Source organism: Mercenaria mercenaria, chromosome 16 (genome assembly GCF_021730395.1).
Source record: "Mercenaria mercenaria strain notata chromosome 16, MADL_Memer_1, whole genome shotgun sequence".
NCBI classification, from domain to species: Eukaryota; Metazoa; Mollusca; class Bivalvia; order Venerida; family Veneridae; genus Mercenaria; species Mercenaria mercenaria.
In genome coordinates, this window is record NC_069376.1 from 56,547,070 (window position 1) to 56,567,482 (window position 20,413).

The 20,413-nt window shown below is 35.6% G+C and overlaps 1 protein-coding gene across 4 annotated transcripts in view; it reads left to right on the top strand.

Moving 5' to 3' along the window:
* LOC123539859 (nuclear receptor coactivator 2-like) overlaps positions 1–20,413 on the top strand; it is a 136,646-nt gene that overhangs the window by 16,727 nt on the left and 99,506 nt on the right. For 2 of the 4 annotated variants that reach the window (XM_053527167.1, XM_053527165.1), the window contains exon 3: positions 2,690–2,787. In XM_053527167.1, coding sequence (XP_053383142.1) covers positions 2,732–2,787 — 56 coding nt within the window. In that variant the 5' untranslated portion in view covers positions 2,690–2,731. Of the gene's footprint in view, positions 1–2,689; positions 2,788–12,558; positions 13,869–20,413 lie in introns of those variants that run through there. The other 2 variants (XM_053527168.1, XM_053527169.1) reach the window with 2 other exon arrangements.

A 20,413-nucleotide genomic window follows, 5' to 3' on the forward strand; every position in this document is an offset into this window, starting at 1 on the left:
CATAAGTTTCTGCTCTTAAATGACAGTGTGCACATTACCCAGGCCACTAGGAACACGCTCACACTAGGAGGTTAGATTAGTTTCACTTTGCTATTAGTCCTTATCATGCTGGACTGCCTTTGCGACCAGTGTAGATCATGATCAGCCTGCACATCTGTGCAGTCTGATCATAATTTGCACTGTTCGCTATTCAGTCAGTATCTTTTTGGTAAGCACCCCTTTTAACAGTTAATGGTACCGTCTAACTGGGAAGATGGACAAGTTAATAGTATTATAGAAATTTAGCAGGGTAAGGGTTGGAACAAGTGGATGGTTGGTCTGTTGTATGGTGTCCTGTCATGTTTGATATTCTTTCTGAAAATACTGGTCAGACTTATACCAAATGTGGTCTGTACCATCCCTGCAAGATCCACTCTCTTTGTTCAGGTGGGGGCACAAGGCCCATTAAGGTCTGCCAGAGCTAAAAATAGAAAAATCTTTAAACAAATTGCTTGACGGATCTTCTCCAAGCTTGATCTGCAGCATCGATATAAGTAGTCCAACTAGTGACGTAACTATCACTTTCATTTCATTTCAGTCTATCATGTCCAGCTCAGCCACCAACAGGCGTAATCATTAGTGGCTCACATCCGAACATAAATTGTAAGCTCCAGAGTGTAAATACGAAAGAAACATCTTAATTTGCTGTAGGTAATACATTTATATCGTGAATAGAAACATTATTTAGCATGTTCTGCATAAAACCCGCTATTGAATATGTATGAATAAACATACAGCATTTAGCAAAGTGTAAAGTTGTGCTGGATTTGTCTACAAAACTTTATCCTGGGTGTTCATGAAAGAAAAAGCACATGAGAATCAATGAAAATAGATCTCTCCCCAACATGTTTTGTTTTCCAATGTTGTAATATTTAATGCGCTAATACACTTAGAATTAGCCCGACACAGTGTACTGCCCATTAACTGTTATTGGATACCGGTACATTATGGTGAATGAAATGCACCAATAGTGACGTAATAAAGCTGTGACGTCACTAAAAGAAAAAAAAGAAATCGATAATATAGGTCAGTTGGTAGCATTTTAATTTAAGGAATCCTAGCAGATGGAATAAATATAAGAACAACACTGCCTTTCCCTTAATTATATCATGATACCATAGTCAATAATAAATACTGTCAGAATTTCATGGTTTTTGGCTAAAACGCTTATTTTATAGGGATATGAATTAGTGGATGTCAAATTTTGAATTTTACCGATTTATTGGGATTTAATTTCGTTGATTTAAGCAACTTCAGATTCCAGTATGAAAATTAGTCGTCCACAATAATATTATTGCTGATGATTTTATGTATGCAGGTATCAGGAGTTCAGACAAGTAGCTTTGCACCAGGTTAGTACTGCGGTAGCCTAGGGGTAGTAGAGCAATGGCGTAAAAATGGGGAAGTTATGAGCATTTAAATATTTTCCCAAAATGGTGGCCATTTTGTTTCCATGGCAACAAAAAACAAAATGGCCAATTTATTAAATTTCTAGATACATACTTCAACAGTTACTGATTTTACATATTTCTGTAAAATAATTTCACTACTTTTTCAGACTATACTGAAAGAAATTACCATGTTTTACATCTTACAATCAAGAAACATTATGAAATTATTATAATCTATTTAAAAGGTTATTTGCTAAATAACGAATTCAACAGTGTGTAAATGACGTCATAAACACACTAAAATGGCTGCCTCCATGATCAGACATTTTCTTAAATTTCAAACTGCCATACCTTTTTCAATAGTGGTTCAATTTAAAAAATTCTTTCAGCGTTATGAAAGGCCTGAGGATAGCTTTCATATAAAATTAACTTATTTTCAGCTATTCCTTGCCCTTTAAAACTGTGGTGAATTTGTATAAGCTTTCTGTGGAAGTCCTACATTTATGATTCAATGAGTGGAAGTCTCAGTTTTTGTTCAAGTTAAAGTCAGTTCTCTCAACTGGAAATTTTCATCAGAAATTCTGCTACAACAGCCCACCAGAGAGATATAAAATTATTGATGAACCTAAAGGTAGTGTGTTGAAGGGAATGTAAATCGGCTTTCAATCAGAAATGTTTCCAGTGGAATGTTGACAGTACTAGCATTGGTGATTGAACATTTTGGTGGAGGTAGGGGTAAGACAGATGCCCATAACACATCAGCTTTGTTACAAGAGCTGTTTGTAAAAGACTTACGCCTCTCGAGATGCCCTGTTAGAGGCAAGTGAGTTCGTGAGTTCGTAATTTTGTGAGCTGCGACTTTTGATCAAATAACCTAAAAATCAGAGGTCATTGATGACTTCAGACAGTCATCCCAAGAAGTTTGACAGTGAAAAACGTTTTTTTAATTACAGAGCTAAAACAGTTCTCTGTGAATTTTATTTGTTCATTGGGATATAATTTTGTTGATTTACAGAACCACTTTTATGAATGTTAACTCTTATACCCTGCTAAATTTCTATTATGAACTTGTCCATCTTTCAGTTTGGACAGTGCCATTAACTGTTAAAAAGGGTGCTTACCTAAAAATATTGACTGAATGGTGAACAGTGCAGATTTTGATCAATTATGTCCAGCATGATAAGGGTAAATGAATTGACAATAGTCAAAAATGCTATTACAGGCAATGTTCAAAACAATTTTGTTTTCATGTTTTTCAGGGAACGATGTAGTTGGAAATACACAGACGCGTGACCTGTAGTATGTCTGAGTCAGGACACGCAACCCCAAGAGACAGTGAGCGCAAACAGTCACTTGTGTAAGCTACTCAGCATAATTATGATGCCATCTTTTCATTTAAACTAGTCAAACAGCTGACACCATAGCCTTACATATTTGGCTTATCGGGATGACTTATTTTATGATCTGTTATTTTATAGTTGCCATCCCTCTAAGCCTTAACCGTATCTGCTTTTTACTGTTAGGAAAACAAAAACGTTAAAAAATCCAAAAAAGTCATAAAATACTGGTCAAACTTACTTGCTCCAAAAAATTAAACATTGATATTCATGTAGAGAAACTTCAGATGGGTTGAATATAACTCATAATTTTAAAAAAGAGACTTAAATTTTCGGAAATATGTGTAAACAGGTGCGAGGAGATATCTACCCTGACACCGGTTTCAATACACAGCGGACTGCCGATGACACTAAATTGCAGAAACAAAACACAAAATATACATTCAAAAAATGTCAGCGAGGCAATTTTATGCTTTAATGTCAACATAAATTAATTATCAGAGATGTTATCGTTAAAAGTACATTGTACATGTACCAGAAAATGTTCCCAATGGATTTTATTGGAGATTTCCTAACAGAAATATGCAGAATATGTTTGGACATGATGGGACAGTGACACAGGTGCCAGACGAATTACATCGCACCCCCATATCGTCCCCTGTGTCAATTGATGTAGGGGATGATATATGGGGCTGGATGTAATTTGTCCTGTACCTAAGATTTTGCCAAGTTGCTTATAGCATGAAAAATATTACAAAAAGTACAAAATGTTACTATATATATAAATCACCCCTTCCGTAAATCTGGGCAGATTCGTTTCAATTCCAGTACCGTTAGTCTGCCCACTTTTACGGGTATATCTGCCCACTTCTACGGTCCTTTACGGATTGAATCTATAGATGAAACGTATATCTGCCCACTTCTACGGTATAGTAAAGGTATATATAACAGCCACATGACAGGTCTGGTACGTTTTTAGAGGCAGTTATATGGACAATTTTATTCTTGATACAGGTGTGAGAAAAAAACTTATAGATCTACAAGAAAAACAATTTGTTGAAAATATTACTGCAGTATTTACCTGTCTTTAGAGCCACACAAGGCGACAAATGTATTATCGGATAACCTTGGGTATACATTTGTATACATAGTACATTATTGATATTAGGCACAATATGTTTACATGTGGCCTTGAAAATCTGCTCTAATGTTTACACAAAACACATGCTTTACCCACATGACTGGAGTTGCTTCCCTTGGATATGCAATTGCATTTAGTGTAGTAATATCTCACTTTGAATAGATTTGTGTAAAACCAGCCTAGGTTAAGCTGGTGACAGATATATAATGGAGAAGGAATTTTATTTTGAAAAGAAAAAAGTCTCAGTTATTCTTTTTAAAAGAAGGACTGATTTACTGAATTTGTTGTAAGGAATATTTGTCCTGGAATATTTCTCATTTAAATGTGACTTAACAAATTGGAATATTAATACCGTAGCAAATTTGTTGCATAATTTGGTTGACTGAGGGTCACTAAAGTCCTAAGACAAACTAAGCATGCACACAATGTTACTGTCATTGGAAGTTGTTTCGACCTATCAATGTTTTTCTATATTTGCCCTGCAAAATTGAAAATTTTAGTAACATGTGAGATGCATACAATGCATGACTTTAGAGCTTACAATGACTAAGACTAATACATACTGGCAGCATTCTGATTCAGTAAAGAATTGGGTTTTTTATAAGAAATAAAAATATTCCTCGTAATTCAGCATTGATATTAAAATTGTCACGACCTCATTTTTCACAGACGATTTTGATTTGTTTGTGACATCACTATGCAAAGGGAAAACTTCATTTGAGCCGTGCCATGAGAAAACCAACATAGTGGCTTTGCGACCAGCATGGATCCAGACCAGCCTGCGCATCCGCGCAGTCTGGTCAGGATCCATGCTGTTCGCTTTCAAAGCCTATTGGAATTAGAGAAAATGTTAGCGAACAGCATGGATCCTGACCAGACTGCGCGGATGCGCAGGCTGGTCTGGATTCATGCTGGTCGCAAACCCATTATGTTGGTTTTCTCATGGCGCGGCTCATTCGTTACTTTCCACCTCTTTATATAAGAATTACACTTCCACTATATAAAGTAAATAATTTCTTAGTTTCTACTGATTAGTTGATATATGTCACTGTCTATAACATCTTCAGGGAAGAATTAAAGGGACTGGCCTCCAGATCGTTTGACAACAAAAGAAATAAATATTTTTTTAGATATTTGGAAATAAATGCTATATTTTTTAAGAAGGCTTTAAAACTTAATTAAAGACATTTAAACTATATGTTACGGAAACACATGAGAATTTGCTGTTTTTACTACTTTTTATGACTAAAATCGAAAAGCGTTTGTAACGCTTTAGTCCAGGTAAACTGTCTCGTTTATAAATATCTATATTTTGAAGTCATAATTCACTAATTCCCCTATAGCAATATTGGTTACGATGAGGGGGAAAATGTCTTTATTGCTGCGGCGGTCCGGGGTTCGATTCATCTTTTTTTCTTGATTTGAAATTTTAAAAATATTTTAGAAACAAATTGTTCATAATATGACCAGACTTCAATTTGAAAGAAAGATAATTTTTAGCCAAATCTGAAGGTCAGTGCCATTAAAGATCAGCTAGTGTTATTGTGACACCTGCATACAGAAGCTCAGTGACCAACAGTGGGAAAGGATTTAAACTTCACACTCTTGTTCATTGTGATGATCTGACATGGAGTTCACACATCCCTTGCTTTTTTCACACTAGAAGTTACAGGATACTAAGAGAGATAGTATCAAGAAACATGAGAAACTGAATGTTAAAATAATAGTGGGTGTGTTGGGGGTAATGAGGTATTAAAAGACAGTATCATGAAACTAAAAGTAAAAAGAAAAAATGATGTTGTGGTGAATGTGTGTGCATAAATGTGTGATAGGATATCTAGAAATAAAATAGAAATTTTAGAGTGGGGATAGTACAGATAACCCAGTGTTGGACTGTTGAGAAATTATTTAAAGAGACATTCTGGGAAAATTTCATCAAGATTTGGTCAAAATTGTTCATAAAAGTTTGTTGGAATGTTTGTCTGTAAAGCCTAATTGAAGTTTGATACTTAGAGGCCAAAAACTGGGTTACTAGGTCATTAGGTCAAATAGAAAACCCTTGTTAACATTGAAGATTCTAGATTTCTCCTGATTTTTTTACATCACTTTGTCAAATGATTGAAAAACCTTGTTAACACTCTAGAAGCCACATCTGATGTTCATGAAACAATGTTTATTTCTTTTCCATTGAAAATTATGACGTTCATTTCGTATGAACAGCAAAAGGAAAGGCGCGAAAGTTACATCATTGCTTCTTAGTGATAACTGGCCACTGTTTTGATGACGTCCGCGTATAGTCAGGGAGAACGTTCCTTAGATGACGTCACAGTTGTTCCGTCTGGTGCACAGAATTGCCGGGAAGCTGATTTTAATGTTAAATGCCACAAAATATGTGCAATTTGTAATATTATCTTGTTTACAAATGGAAAGGAAATATAATGTAAATATAAGAAATGAAACTTTTTTTTTGGTGTTCTTGCCAAATGAACGACAGAATAGGATTGGCAAATTAAACGTGAATTGCTAGCGCAATTCATGGATTTGCCGATCCTGTATTCTATTGTTCACTTCGCATGAACACTGAAAAAAATCATTTCATTTCTTAATTGTTACAATGATTGTTTTCACGAAATTTAAATTCAAAACTTGAAATCCTTCCTTGAAAATCATGTTTACATACTTGAGGTCACATTTTCTATGTAATCTTCCTGAAATTTTGTCAGAGTAAAGTCTCAAGCTTGGCCAGCTTCAACAAAATACTGATCTACTAGTTTAAATCATTGAAAAGCTTGGTTAATGTTCTAATTGATTTACATAAAGCACAGTCAGAATAATTGTTGTAGTGAAATTTAGGTCAGATTGGATACTAGGTTATGAGGCGGAAGAACTAGGTCAGTGAGGGATACAGGGCGATCATGGCCCATTCTGTCTACTTTAATAAAACTAGAAAATAATGTACAGTGTAGTACTAGTTAAGGATGCACCTGACAGGACATGTTGGGATAATGAATCATGATTTGTTCCTCAATCCGAACCAAACATAATACTGGGTGTTTGGAGTAAAGTGCTAAAACAATGCTTTTCCTTTCAGCTGTGGAGGGGTAAATAATATGCGTGTTAAAACATAGTCAAAATCAGAAGTGTAAGAAAATACAATATATGGAACATAACTTTTAGCAAACATGCCACCTTTATCTGTAAGATGACACACTTTGTTTGCTACATTAGGTAAAGACTCTGATTTGTACATTTTAACATTAATGCCATAATGCGTTTTATTTAATGTTAAAAACAGATCATTTAAATCAGCTTTCCAAATATGGCACATTGGTTAGAAAAGCACCAGTATCAATATTACACATGATCTTATACAAACAGGGCAGGAAAGGGAGGTAAAAAACAAAATGATACTTCCGACGAATTAACCAAAACATTCAAACCTTTAAGACAAATGTATGAGAAAGCAATTATCAAAAGTTAGTTTTAACAAAAAAAAAAAATGTCTTTTATGTTCATAACAAAAATGTGACAGCCATATTAAAAACAAAAGTCATTAATATATGAGCCTTTGAAGATAAATTAACAAATAAATGGATATTAATTAAGGTCACTACAGGACATTTCCATCTGAGAAATGATGTATGTTTGCATGATCATAAACTATGTAAATGTTGGTAATGATTAGGTGATACTGCATATTCATGAATCCAGTCAATTATGAAACTATCAATAATCAAGTCAGGTAGTAATTATTTTTAGTTGCTATTTATTTCCTGTTCTGATTAATTAAAGATGGTTAAATCATCAGATTTTTCTCAAGTACTGGAATTGTTCAAAGCTTTAACATAATTAATTTTTTCATTTACAATTATTTATTTATTTATGTTCACTGAATATTTAATAGATTTTTCCTCTCCTGGTGGCCTAAATAATATAGAGTTATTTTAGCATAAATTTGACTAAGTCTGTGATATAAGAACTGTCAAAGATATCTTTAGCCAAAATTTAATTCATTGGAAATGCAAGTTTTTACATGTATCATTTCTAACTCATGGTTCCTTAGATAAATTTAAGGTACTGGAAAATGTTGAAAAATTTTGCTTAAATGTGATTAATCACCTTTAAAGTCGATACAGGTGAAAAATGATTTGCATTTCTCATGTATGCATTTTTCATGTAAAAGCAAATCTTATTGGTTAAACCCTTTCTTATCATTAATTGGTTGATTATCCTGAGAATTTCACCTGTTCATTTTGTAAGTACTTTGGTTATAGTTCATGCAAACACACAGAAGATATTATGTCAATGTAAGCTGAACTAGTATGTCTGAGCTATATTTTTGTTAACATTATCTGTGTTTGGAATTCCTCTTATGGTTTACACTTCATCACAGTCTAGTGTTTGGTGCACAGTTTTAAGGTTCATGTTATGTGTTTGGTTACCTCCAGAAAAGACAATGTTTATTTTTATTGCCACTCGCACACCAATACCCACCCACCTCCCACACACACACAAACCCCTTACGGTGACAAAGTGCCTGCGGCCCTCGGGATTTCATGTTTGTCATTCATCTTGTGCAAGGACCATATTTCTATCCTCCTTTATTTTTGAGCGATCTCCCTTTATTATGCCCCCCTTCAAAGAAGGAGGGGTATATTGGTCGGTCTATCGGTCGGTCGGTCGGTTGGTATGTAGACCAATCCGTTTCCAGATGATTACTCAAGAATGCTTGGGCCTAGGATCATGAATGTTGATATCGTGGTTGGTCATAACCAGCAGATGACCCCTATTGATTTTGAGATCAGTAGGTCAAAGGTCAAGGTCACAGTGACCCAGAACAGTTAAACGGTTTGCGGATGATAACTCTAGACCACTTGGGCCTAGGATCATGAAAGTTGATAGGTTGGTTTGTTATGACCAGTAGATGACCCCTATTGATTATGAGATCAGTAGGTCAAAGGTCAAGGTCACAGTGACAGAACAGTTAAACGGTTTCCTGATGATAACTGGAGAACGCTTAGGCCTAGGATCATGAAAGTTTATTGGGAGGTTGATCATGACAGCAGATGACCCCTATTGATTTTGAAGTCAGTAGGCCAAAGGTCAAGGACACAGTGACCCGGAACAGTAAAACTGTTTCCGGATGATTAATTTGAGAACGCTTGAGCCTAGGATAACAAAACTTAATAGGGAGGTTTATCATGACCAGCAGATGACCCCTATTGATTTTGAGGTCAAAGGTCAAGGTCACTTTGACCAAGAACAGTAGAACTTTTGTGCACAGTGACCAAATAATTTCTGTTCCATGTGCAATTACTGAATGCATCAAGAGGGGCATTTCATGTACTACGAGCTCTTGTTGAATTGAGCATAGGGCAGTGGTGCATGCACAGCTTTCATTTGGATCTCTTCACAATCTGACTAAAGTACTAAATCTAAACGAAGATCTGAGACCCATTCACATTCGTCTTCTGTATATTTTGGATTTCCGATATTGCTATTTTTATTTTCGCAAATCTATTTTTATTTGAACCAATCAGACGACTTGTTGGAATGTGAAAGAGTAAGAAAAATTTGCAGTCAGTCTAGGGCTCGAACTCGGAACCCCTCGCTTACAGAGCAAGTGACCTACCGACTGAGCTAACCGGCTATCTTACATCTTATGACATAAGAATTGTAGATATCAAAAACCAAGGCTTTTTTAAGCTTGCAGAATGTTGTAAGTTAGCTTTTGATTGGCTAGCGGAAGGGTCGTCAGAACGACGCTATCAATAGCTCGTGTTCAGATCCTAAGCGTAGCGTAATAGGAGATCATCTCCTATTACGCTACGCTTAGGATCAGAACACGAGCTATTGATACAACTCAGATGTACTTTAGTCAGATTGGATCTCTTCAGTAACTGCAAATTTGTTTCACCTTAATTATGCCCCACTTCGAAGGAGGAGGGGTTTATTGTTTTGCAGGTGTCGGTCGGTAGGTAGGTCGGTCGGTATGTAGACCAATCCATTTCCGGATGATAACTCAAGAACGCTTGGGCCTAGGATCATGAATGTTGATAGGGAGGTTGGTCATAACTAGCAGATGACCCCTATTGATTTTGAGGTCAAAGGTCTAGGTCACAGTGACCTAGAAAAGTAAAATTTCCGGATGATAACTCAAGAATGCTTAGGCCTAATATCATGAAACTTGATAGAGAGGTTGGTCATGACCAGCAAATGACCCCTATTGATTTTGAGGTCAGTAAGTCAAAGGTCAAGGTCACAATGACCCAGAACAGTGATACAGTTTCCGGATGATAACTCAAGAACGCTTGGGTCTAGGATCATGAAAGTTGAAAGGGAGGTTGATCATGACCAGCTGGTGACCCCTATTGATTTTTAGATCTGTAGGTCAAAGGTCAAGGTCACAATGACCCGGAACAGTTAAACGGTTTCCGGATGATAACTCAAGAATGCTTGGGCCTAGGATCATGAAAGTTGATAGGGAGGTTGATCATGACCAGGAGATGACCCCTATTGTTTTGGAGGTCAATAGGTCAAAGGTCAAGGTCACATTGACCCAGAACAGTAGAATTTTTAGCTCACCTGTCACATAGTGACAAGGTGAGCTTTTGTGATTACGCAGCGTCCGTCCGTCTGTCCGTCCGTCTGTCCGTCTGTAAACTTTTGCTTGTGACCAGGTTAGAGGTCACATTTTTTGTGGGATCTTTATGAAAGTTGGTCAGAATGTTCATCTTGATGATATCTAGGTCAAGTTCGAAACTGGGTCACGTGCCATCAAAAACTAGGTCAGTAGGTCTAAAAATAGAAAAACCTTGTGACCTCTCTAGAGGCCATATATTTCACAAGATCTTCATGAAAGTTGGTCAGAATGTTCACCTTGGTGATATCTAGATCAGGTTCGAAACTGGGTCACGTGCCATCAAAAACTAGGTCAGTAGGTCTAAAAATAGAAAAACCTTGTGACCTCTAGAGACCATATATTTCACAAGATCTTCATGAAAATTGGTCAGAATGTTCATCTTGAGGATATCTAGGTCAAGTTCGAAACTGGGTCACGTGCCGTCAAAAACTAGGTCAGTAGGTCTAAAAATAGAAAAACCTCGTGACCTCTCTAGAGGCCATATATTTCACAAGATCTTCATGAAAATTGGTCAGAACGTTCACCTTGAGGATATCTAGGTCAAGTTCGAAACTGGGTCACGTGCCATCAAAAACTAGGTCAGTAGGTCAAATAATAGAAAAACCTTGTGACCTCTCTAAAGGCCATATTTTTCATGGGATCTGTATGAAATTTGGTCTGAATGTTCATCTTGATGATATCTAGGACAGGTTCGAAACTGGGTCACGTGCCGTCAAAAATTAAGTCAGTAGGTCTAAAAATAGAAAAACCTTGTGACCTCTCTAGAGGCCATATATTTCATGAGATCTTCATGAAAATTGGTCAGAATGTTCACCTTGATGATATCTAAGTCAAGTTCAAAAGTGGGTCACATGCCATCAAAAACTAGGTCAGTAGGTCAAATAATAGAAAAACCTTGTGACCTCTCTAGAGGCCATATTTTTCATGGGATCTGTATGAAAGTTGGTCTGAGTGTTCATCTTGATGATATCTAGGTCATGTTCGAAAGTGGGTCACATGCGGTTAAAAACTAGGTCAGTAGGTCAAATAATAGAAAAACCTTGTGACCTCTCTAAAGGCCATATTTTTCAATGGATCTTCATGAAAGTTGGTCTGAATGTTCATCTTGATGATATCTAGGTCAAGTTCGAAACAGGGTCATGTGCGGTCAAAAACTAGGTCAGTAGGTCTAAAAATAGAAAAACCTTGTGACCTCTCTAGAAGCCATACTTGTGAATGGATCTCCATAAAAATTGGTCAGAATGTTCATCTTGATGATATCTAGGTTAAGTTCGAAAGTGGGTCACGTGCCTTCAAAAAATAGGTCAGTAGGTCAAATAATGAAATAACGTTGTGGCCTCTCTAGAGGCTATATTTTTCATGGGATCTGTATGGAAGTTGGTCTGAATGTTTATCTTGATGATATCTAGGTCAAGTTTGAAACTGGGTCAACTGCGATCAAAAACTGGGTCAGTAGGTCTTGAAATAGAAAAACCTTGTGACCTCTCTAGAGGCCATACCCTTGAATGGATCTTCATGAAAATTGGTCAGAATGTTCACCTTGATGATATCTAAGTCAAGTTTGAAACTGGGTCACGTGCCTTAAAAAACTAGGTCAATAGGTCAAATAATAGAAAAACCTTGTGACCTCTCTAGAGACCATATTTTTCAATGGATCTTCATGAAAATTGGTCAGAATTTTTATCTTGATAATATCTAGGTGAAGTTCAAAACTGGGTCACATGAGCTCAAAAACTAGGTCACTATGTCAAATAATAGAAAAAACGTCATGCTCAAAACTGGATCATGTGGGAAGAGGTGAGCGATTCAGGACCATCATGGTCCTCTTGCTTTTTATTACTGGCCATTTGATCTTTAAAGTTCCACAGATGGTAACAAAAGACATCACACCTTTTGATATCAGTATGAATTGAGAAGTTCATGTCATTTTGAAAGAATCCATTCTGATACATTGAAAACAGTTGCTTTCTGTTTATTTATAAAATATTTAAATTTTAAAAAGAAAAAACAAATTTAACAGTATTTTATTGGTTTTATTTTCAACAAAACACAAATTGAAAGCAGAGCGAGACTGATTCTGCTCACTGTCCATTTATTACCTGTGTCAATGTAAACTTTAGTTTTGTTTTCAATCTACCTTAAAATTTACCAAAAATGTTTTTTTCCAAAGATTTTGGGTGAAAATCAGGGGTGTGTATTATATAAGGGTGTGCATTTTACATGCTTACCTACGGTAGTATGGTAAAAGTTTCAAAACCATGAGTGTTTGATTTGTTTGTTTGTTTTAGGTTACGCCGTTTTTCGACAGTATTTCAGTCATGTAACGGCGAGCAGTTAACCTAACCAGTGTTCCTGGATTCTGTACCAGTACAAACCTGTTCTCCGCAAGTAACTGCCAACTTCCCCACATGAATTATCAGAGGTATAGGACGAATGATATCAGACAATGAGTGTTTGAATCAGATGGTTTCTAGTGCAGTAACATCAGCACGTATTGACCTTAGGACTGCTTAATATTTACCTAAAATGGACATATTCGTACAGATATTTCATGTACTGTAAAAGTTTGTAATGTAGTACAGAAATATGTTTCAGATATCTTTAAATTATTTTAAGTTTTCATAAAATACAAGTATCATCATAAATTTTAATTCGTGTTTTCATGCTGTATTTTGAGATATCAAAATTTAATAGTATATCATACAAGGAACTCAAGGATATCACAAAGTCACAAAATGAATATAGGCAGTAATATTTATCAAGTACCCCACTGCCTCTATACCCCCTTCCCCCCACCCTGATCCTTCCCACCACCCTGATCCATCCCACAAACATGTGAAAACAAAGTATAAAAGCCACAAAAAAAAAATTTATACATTATTTAGTAATTTACTACACAGATACCTAGTATTTTCGCTGGTATTTATTTCGCATTGCTTCACTGCAGACGGCTTTTAGACTGGTATAGTCTATTGATTACAGCCTGTTATTGTATCTCAGCTGTTATGGTTTGGGCAATAGTGTGGTGGTGGTATAACAGGGAAATAAATAGGGGCTTTAAACTCCTTAAAAACAGGAATAAGGCTCATGACAACTCTAGGATAAGATTGTGTATAATTTGCTGTGTTTGGATCTTAACAAATATTCAGAGAATTAAAGAATTTACCAGTGTTTAAGTGTTAAAATTATCTTTGAAGAAGTGAAGTGAATAAAGTGGTATTACTGTGGAGTTACCAGAAGACAGTGACCTTGTTAACCAAACGGTGTAGTTGACCGGTCAGTGAGATTTTTATCCTGTCTTAGGGAATATTTTTATTGTAAGTAGGAAATGTTTTGGCATGGTTAATGGGAAATTTTAAGGAAAGCTTAAACAGCCTAAAGGCAATTTTGCTTGATTCTGATTTATGATATTGTGTCATAAAATTCAAGTATTGTACATGTAATGAGTTGGTTAAGTACTAGTATCAGGGTTTTTTCTAGCTAATTTGGGAACATAGCCTATACCCCCAAAATTGGGAAATTTGACGAGTAAATGTTCCAAATTGGGAAATATTTAGTCCCATAGGATATAGTAAAGATGTGTTTAAGCACTCTCTCATACACTTGTTTCACATTGTACAACCTCTTTTAACATACTTCCATTACAAAATTGTCCATAATTTGGTCAATGTTTGTTCAATTTTGATGAATTTTTTTTTCAGAATGTAGATTGGGAATTTTTGCACTCATTTTGGGAAAAATACATACTTTTTGGCATTGGGAATATAGCCGAATAACGGCTATAAAAACGGCCGAAAAAAACCCCTGAGTATTATGAATTTAGGTCCCTTCGTTCCTTAATTGGTTCACAGAATTTCTGCAGATGTTATCAATCCCTGAAAATCATACCAAGAAATTTGTTAACTTTATGGCCGGAACCCACAAGGTGTTAATGATACATGCCAATCATCCAAAAGTTTGGGCAGGATTAGATGTTGTCTGCCATTACTACAGCAAAGTTATGCAGGATCAGGTTACCCTCATAGAGCCCCGAGAGTAAATGATATATCAGCAAGGTATATGATATCAACAGGTTGGAGCATAAAATTTTAGCTCCTTTACATTGAAATCTAAAAGTTATTCTGGAATAGGTGGTTTCCTACTTCATGAATCCCCTCAGATTGAATGCACCAACAATGTCTGCAAGGTATATGCATATAGGTGAATATTGTACATGTATCAACAAACTATATAATGTCAGAAATGAATATAGTATACATCAAAGGTGAATATGATATCAGCAAGGTTGATGACACCAGAAATGTATATAGTATACACTTAAAGGTGAATTTGATATCAGCAAGGTTTTTAACATCAGAAATGAACGTAATAGTATCAGCATGATAATATGATATTAACTATTTATAAATAATTACGATATTAACGTGTTGGAGCTAAATTTGAATTTGGTCATTTGACTCCCATTACAGTTGATAGATATGATATAACTAGAGTGGCTAACTGTCATAACATATCCTGGTCACTGCAAATCATTTTTCGACTTTTAAAATACTCTGCTGATTGAGCAGTTCTCTATTTCATCTACTGATTGAGCAGACTTAACCCTTAGCCTGCTGGCGGCAGATGATTCTGCCTTTGCGACCAGTGTAGACCAAGATCAGCCTGCACATCCGTGCAGTCTGATCATGGTCTGCACTGTTCGCTATTCAGTCAGTAATTTTTCAGTGAACACCCCTTTGAATAATAAGTGGTATGGTCCAAATTGAAAGATGGACCAGTCCATTTTAGATATTTAGCAGGGTAAGGGTTAATATTGTTAAGTTGTCAGTTTTCTCTATTTCGTCTAATTCAAGGGCCATAACTACAGAGTAACAAAGACTTGACCCACCTGGCTGTCAATCTTGGCCAAGATAATGTGTTGAACAGTGGTTAAAGACCTGCTCAAGTTTTAAAATGGACACTGTCAGTTGCACAATCTTACTTAATTCATGGACCATTATTTAAGAGTGACTGCGAGTATCAGGCTGGTTAAATCAGGCTTGTCCGAGATATCATGCCCATAAACATTTTGACCAAGAATGGTGAATATTGGGTAAGAACTTCTGAAGTTAAGAGAGTGGATTCATGATTCAAGGGCCATAACTGTAGACCCTCTGGAAAAATCCAGAAAATTATTGAACTTGGCAATAAACATGGTGGCAAAGTTTGTTGAACCTGCTCTGATTACAGAGTGGAAAACTTCAGTAGGAATGTCCTGCCAGCCCACAGAAGATGATCACATAATAAGTCCCATATCACAGTGTTTTAGATGAATTATTTTATAAGAAGGCAGATAATATCAAGATGTATAATATAATGTACAATTGCCAGAGGCTCACAGGGAAGAGTAGGCTTGCCCAGTTGTATTACCTCTTTATCATTATTAGTAGTAGGGATAGCGCCCGTTTTTTTTATGTTACAACGTCTGCAGAATCCTGAGGGACTGGTTGGTGCCCAAGCTCAACGATTTCTGAGGGATTCTGAAGATGTTATAACACTAAAAGAACATGCGCTTATACTATTCTAGAATAAAACACGTAAAAAAGAACAAGTATATGTATTGTCCCTAAATGACATTAAATTTCATGAAATGCGCGGAAATATCTATGTTGTTTTTCACGTTGAAGTAATATTTGCTTCTGAATTATCTGTTTTGGGGGCCATAATGTGCATATGTAAAAAGATGTTTTAATAGCTAGCATGAGAACCCGAGAATCCCTCTGTTAACACATGTTTTTTCTCCTATTAAAATACCACTGAAAAGTGACAAGAACAGCAGTTTTATGCTAGAATTGTTATTATTATAGGTATATGATATTAAAGAGCTATAGATGTCATGGACCTTATAGACTGTTCCATTACAAAACATAATCCATACTTAAATGTTATAGTGGACGCAACTTGACCCGATGGTTGACCTTTGCATTATAATACATAATGAGGCAAAACCTATTATTGAAAAGGAGTGTACGTAAAACACGAGCTGCATGAGAAAAAGGAAATATTAATTTGTGTAAATATAAATTAGTGTATTGGAAGTTTTAACTGATCAAATGTAAGTATATATACTTTGATACTGCACAGTATACAAACTAATTCCATGTAAATATACACGGCTACTCTAAGCACCCTTGATTTCTATAATGAAATAATCGAAATGAATAATCAGCCTAAGGTCAACCGTCGTGGTCAAGTTGCAACTACTATATAATATGAATGAGGTTCTGTGCTTCAGCTAGAGTCAAAAGATAATAAGCAGACATCCCAACTCTCCCGATCCGATCGGGTTTCTCCCGATTCTGGTTGTAAAACCCGATCCCCCCGATCAGAAGTCTCAATCTCCCGATTAAAAAAAACAACAACAAAACAACATAAACACACAAAAATTATGAAATAATCCACGTCTTTGCGCCTTTCTGATACTGTATCACTACTGACGAGTCTGTAAACAACAGCTTTCGGATATTTTCGCACCTTATTCTACCTGTGCTGATTATTGTTTATTACACGATTTAACAAAGCCAGGTGTTGATTAATGTGTCACAATTGAAATTAAAATCCAGACATTAGATATCTAATTAAATTCAATCAAATTTAGATTAGAAATTATACTGGCTTTACCTTTTTCTGTAACTTTTTGAAATCGAAAGTAGATGGTCGCCGAGTCAACCTGCTAGGTTTTAAAAAACATTTCTCTTAAAATCATTTTGATAAGAGGAAATGTCATGGTAAATTTTAATATCACTTACTATCAAATGCTGTTAAACTGTCTTTGCATCATAACAATTTGTCAAACACATCCTTTTAACTGGAGATTTAGGCAAATCTACGAAAGTGTAACAATACCCGGATATTCAATTTTGGATAACAGGATTTTGATCAATAAAAGTATTTGAGCCAGGGGTTTTAAATACTGGTTGACAGGGATGAGAATCAAACAGTAAATTTTCTATTGCTTGAACTTTTATTCTTTTAGCTATATACATTTTGTTTTTACAGTTCTAACAGCTGTACTGTTTGTCATGTAAAATTCACCTGGGGAGTCTTCTTTCCAACAAAAGAAATAAAAGTGCAGGTTTAATTATCAGTGGTGTTTTGAATTTAGATATAGTGCTTAAAGTGCCATAACTATTTAATTTTGCACAGAAGGCTTCATGTATTATTGTTCCAAAACATTAAAAATGCATGAATAATAAGATATAGACAAGTGAATTTTTTTAAGACCAGTGATTTTATAAGGGCAAATAAGTTTATATTATCATTAGATTTGTTAAAAGCTTCGTTATCATGAACATTATTACCGCGGTATAAAATCTCCCACTTGAACACCTCAATCTCCCACTTTGGAAAGCAAAAACTCCCACTTGGCATTCAGAAAAAGTTGGGATGTCTGAATAAGAATGTTATATTTAAGTCTGACCATTTGACCACTTCAGGCAGGAGTTTCTCATGGATTTGTGTAACAGTGCTAAGGTCAATGTATAATTATCAGGGTGTTAACAGATAAACTTTAAAGTCTGGTAATTTGGAGTTCCATCAGGATTGGCTGAGTAACACAGTCATGTTGCAACCAATGAGAATTCTGTATACCGTATTTTCCCGAATAGACGCCCCCGGGGGCGTTACATTTTCCAAAGAGGGGGCGTTCATTTGAGGTAAAAAAATAAAAAATTAAAATTTTTACAAAACTTAAAAACATCGTTCAAACCAACTGTAAAGTGTTTCTGTGTTGTTTAATTCCCCCAAAACATAATTATTTGGCATCTAATTTAATGCAGTTTATCTTAAAATTATGCATTTAAATACGGTACCTCATGTATTCCGTGACACGCTCGCGACATTACACATTACGTCATCATACCCAAACAGCTGTGTACTCCGATAATATTTTCCTTAGTACATGCGGGTACTGCAATACACAATGTCAGTGGTTTGACACGCTGTTTATGTGCCGGCTTTTAAATTAAAAGTTATTAGAACTGCCGAAGAAAAGGTTAACACTTTGCCGCAAATTTGTTTAAAGTCGACAGGAAGCTTGTGCGCGGGTGGTGCAAAAACAAATCAAAAATGGATTTACCGTTTATTTTTCTATTTGATGATTGGATACGTACCGTACTTAGTATAAACGTTTTGGATTTACGTTACATGTACTGTTTATTTAATAGTGTGTTTAATTCTTAATACATTGGATACTTACTGTAAATTACTTATTATGTGGACTTATAAAAATGAGGTAGGTGATTTTTTTTCGTTCTTGTTGACTTTTTTTCCCCTCCAAAACGGGTGGGGGGCGTTAATTAGAGGGGGGGGGGCCTTAATTCGGGAAAATACGGTAATTATGTAAATTTGCTATGTCATGGGAAACAAACATTGTCTGATTTAAACTGATAACTTTGTTGTACATTTTGCAAATAATCACCATGACAAGAGAAATTCATCACATGTTGCCTGCCAACTCCAGACCTCAGTGGTCAAGGTCACTTTTTAAGGTCAAAGATGCATTTATTTGTACAATTTTTATTTAAGCATTAATTGATATTTACCATAAGAACACATATAACGTTCAAACCCCTACATTTAGGGTCAAGGTCATACTTTAGTCTGTAGCTTGTTGTAATGAATAGAGTACCTTGGCAAATACATAACCATAACTAGATAATTGCAACTAGCGTGCAAGACTTAGAACCCTATAACTGAAAGGTTAAGGTTACCCTTAGAGCTCAAAGATTTTGCATTGATAACTTTTTATGAATGGATGAATATTCATAAAAATTGTAAATTTATCATAATTTTTTCACAATTTCCAGACGTTGTGTCACATTGTAAGATCTACACCCATAGCGCAAATGTAAAGCTTTTGCAAGATAAGGTTGTAATTGTAGGTGCTTTAAGCACAGTGTAATGAAGTGTATATTTGGAGAAATTTGGAGAGTGGCCCAGCAAGTGGCTTATAGCCTTCTAAAAGTGTAAATTGTTACGAAAAGATTGTCTGTATAGGGGGAGGGGACAACTAGAAGATGGGACTCATATACCAGGTTCTTAGCGCATAGATTGTTTAAGAGTTTAACTAGAATCTATGTACATGTCAGTGCCATCTGCCTTGAGGAGATTTGATGGAATGTTCTGTATTATCCATCTTTGACAAAGATTGAGATGACACGCAGTTGCATGAGACCAGAATTAATGTCGTCTGTTGCAGCTTCTGCAGTGTATGATAGATTTTTTTTCTGCAGATAAATAACAGGAAGTGTGGGAAGTTTCCGATATCTGCATATTGTTTTACACATCTGAATGCTAAACATTCGCTTAATGCCAGAAAATATTTTTTGTGGGAATATTTCTAAACAGTATGAGAGAATGATGATGAATGACTTTTTACATTGTGGTAGACAGGCAGTAAGAATTGGAAGTTTGACCATGGTGAAACAGAGTGATACACGTATCACAGCTACAAGTCACAGCTAAAATTGTCATGTTTACTAAGATGGATTTGAATAATAGTTGTTGGAACTTTTTGTAAAGTGATGGAGTACCCGCTATCACTATAATGATAGTTGTCAGGTAATTTGCAAGGTTTCCAGCAGAACATCTGCTGTGAATGTGGATCATAGCTAGGTATTCGGAATGAAATATATTCTATTGAATAATTGATTGTTTTTGCAATAAATGAAGAAATGTCAGCTCATGAAACATGTTCTGATTGAGACAAAATGCTACAAAACCTGATTATAACGATACAGTGAAATTGATAATCTATTATAAAGTTTTATAATGAATGTGTAATAATTATATTACATGACAGCTGCCTTTCCATGAACTAAAC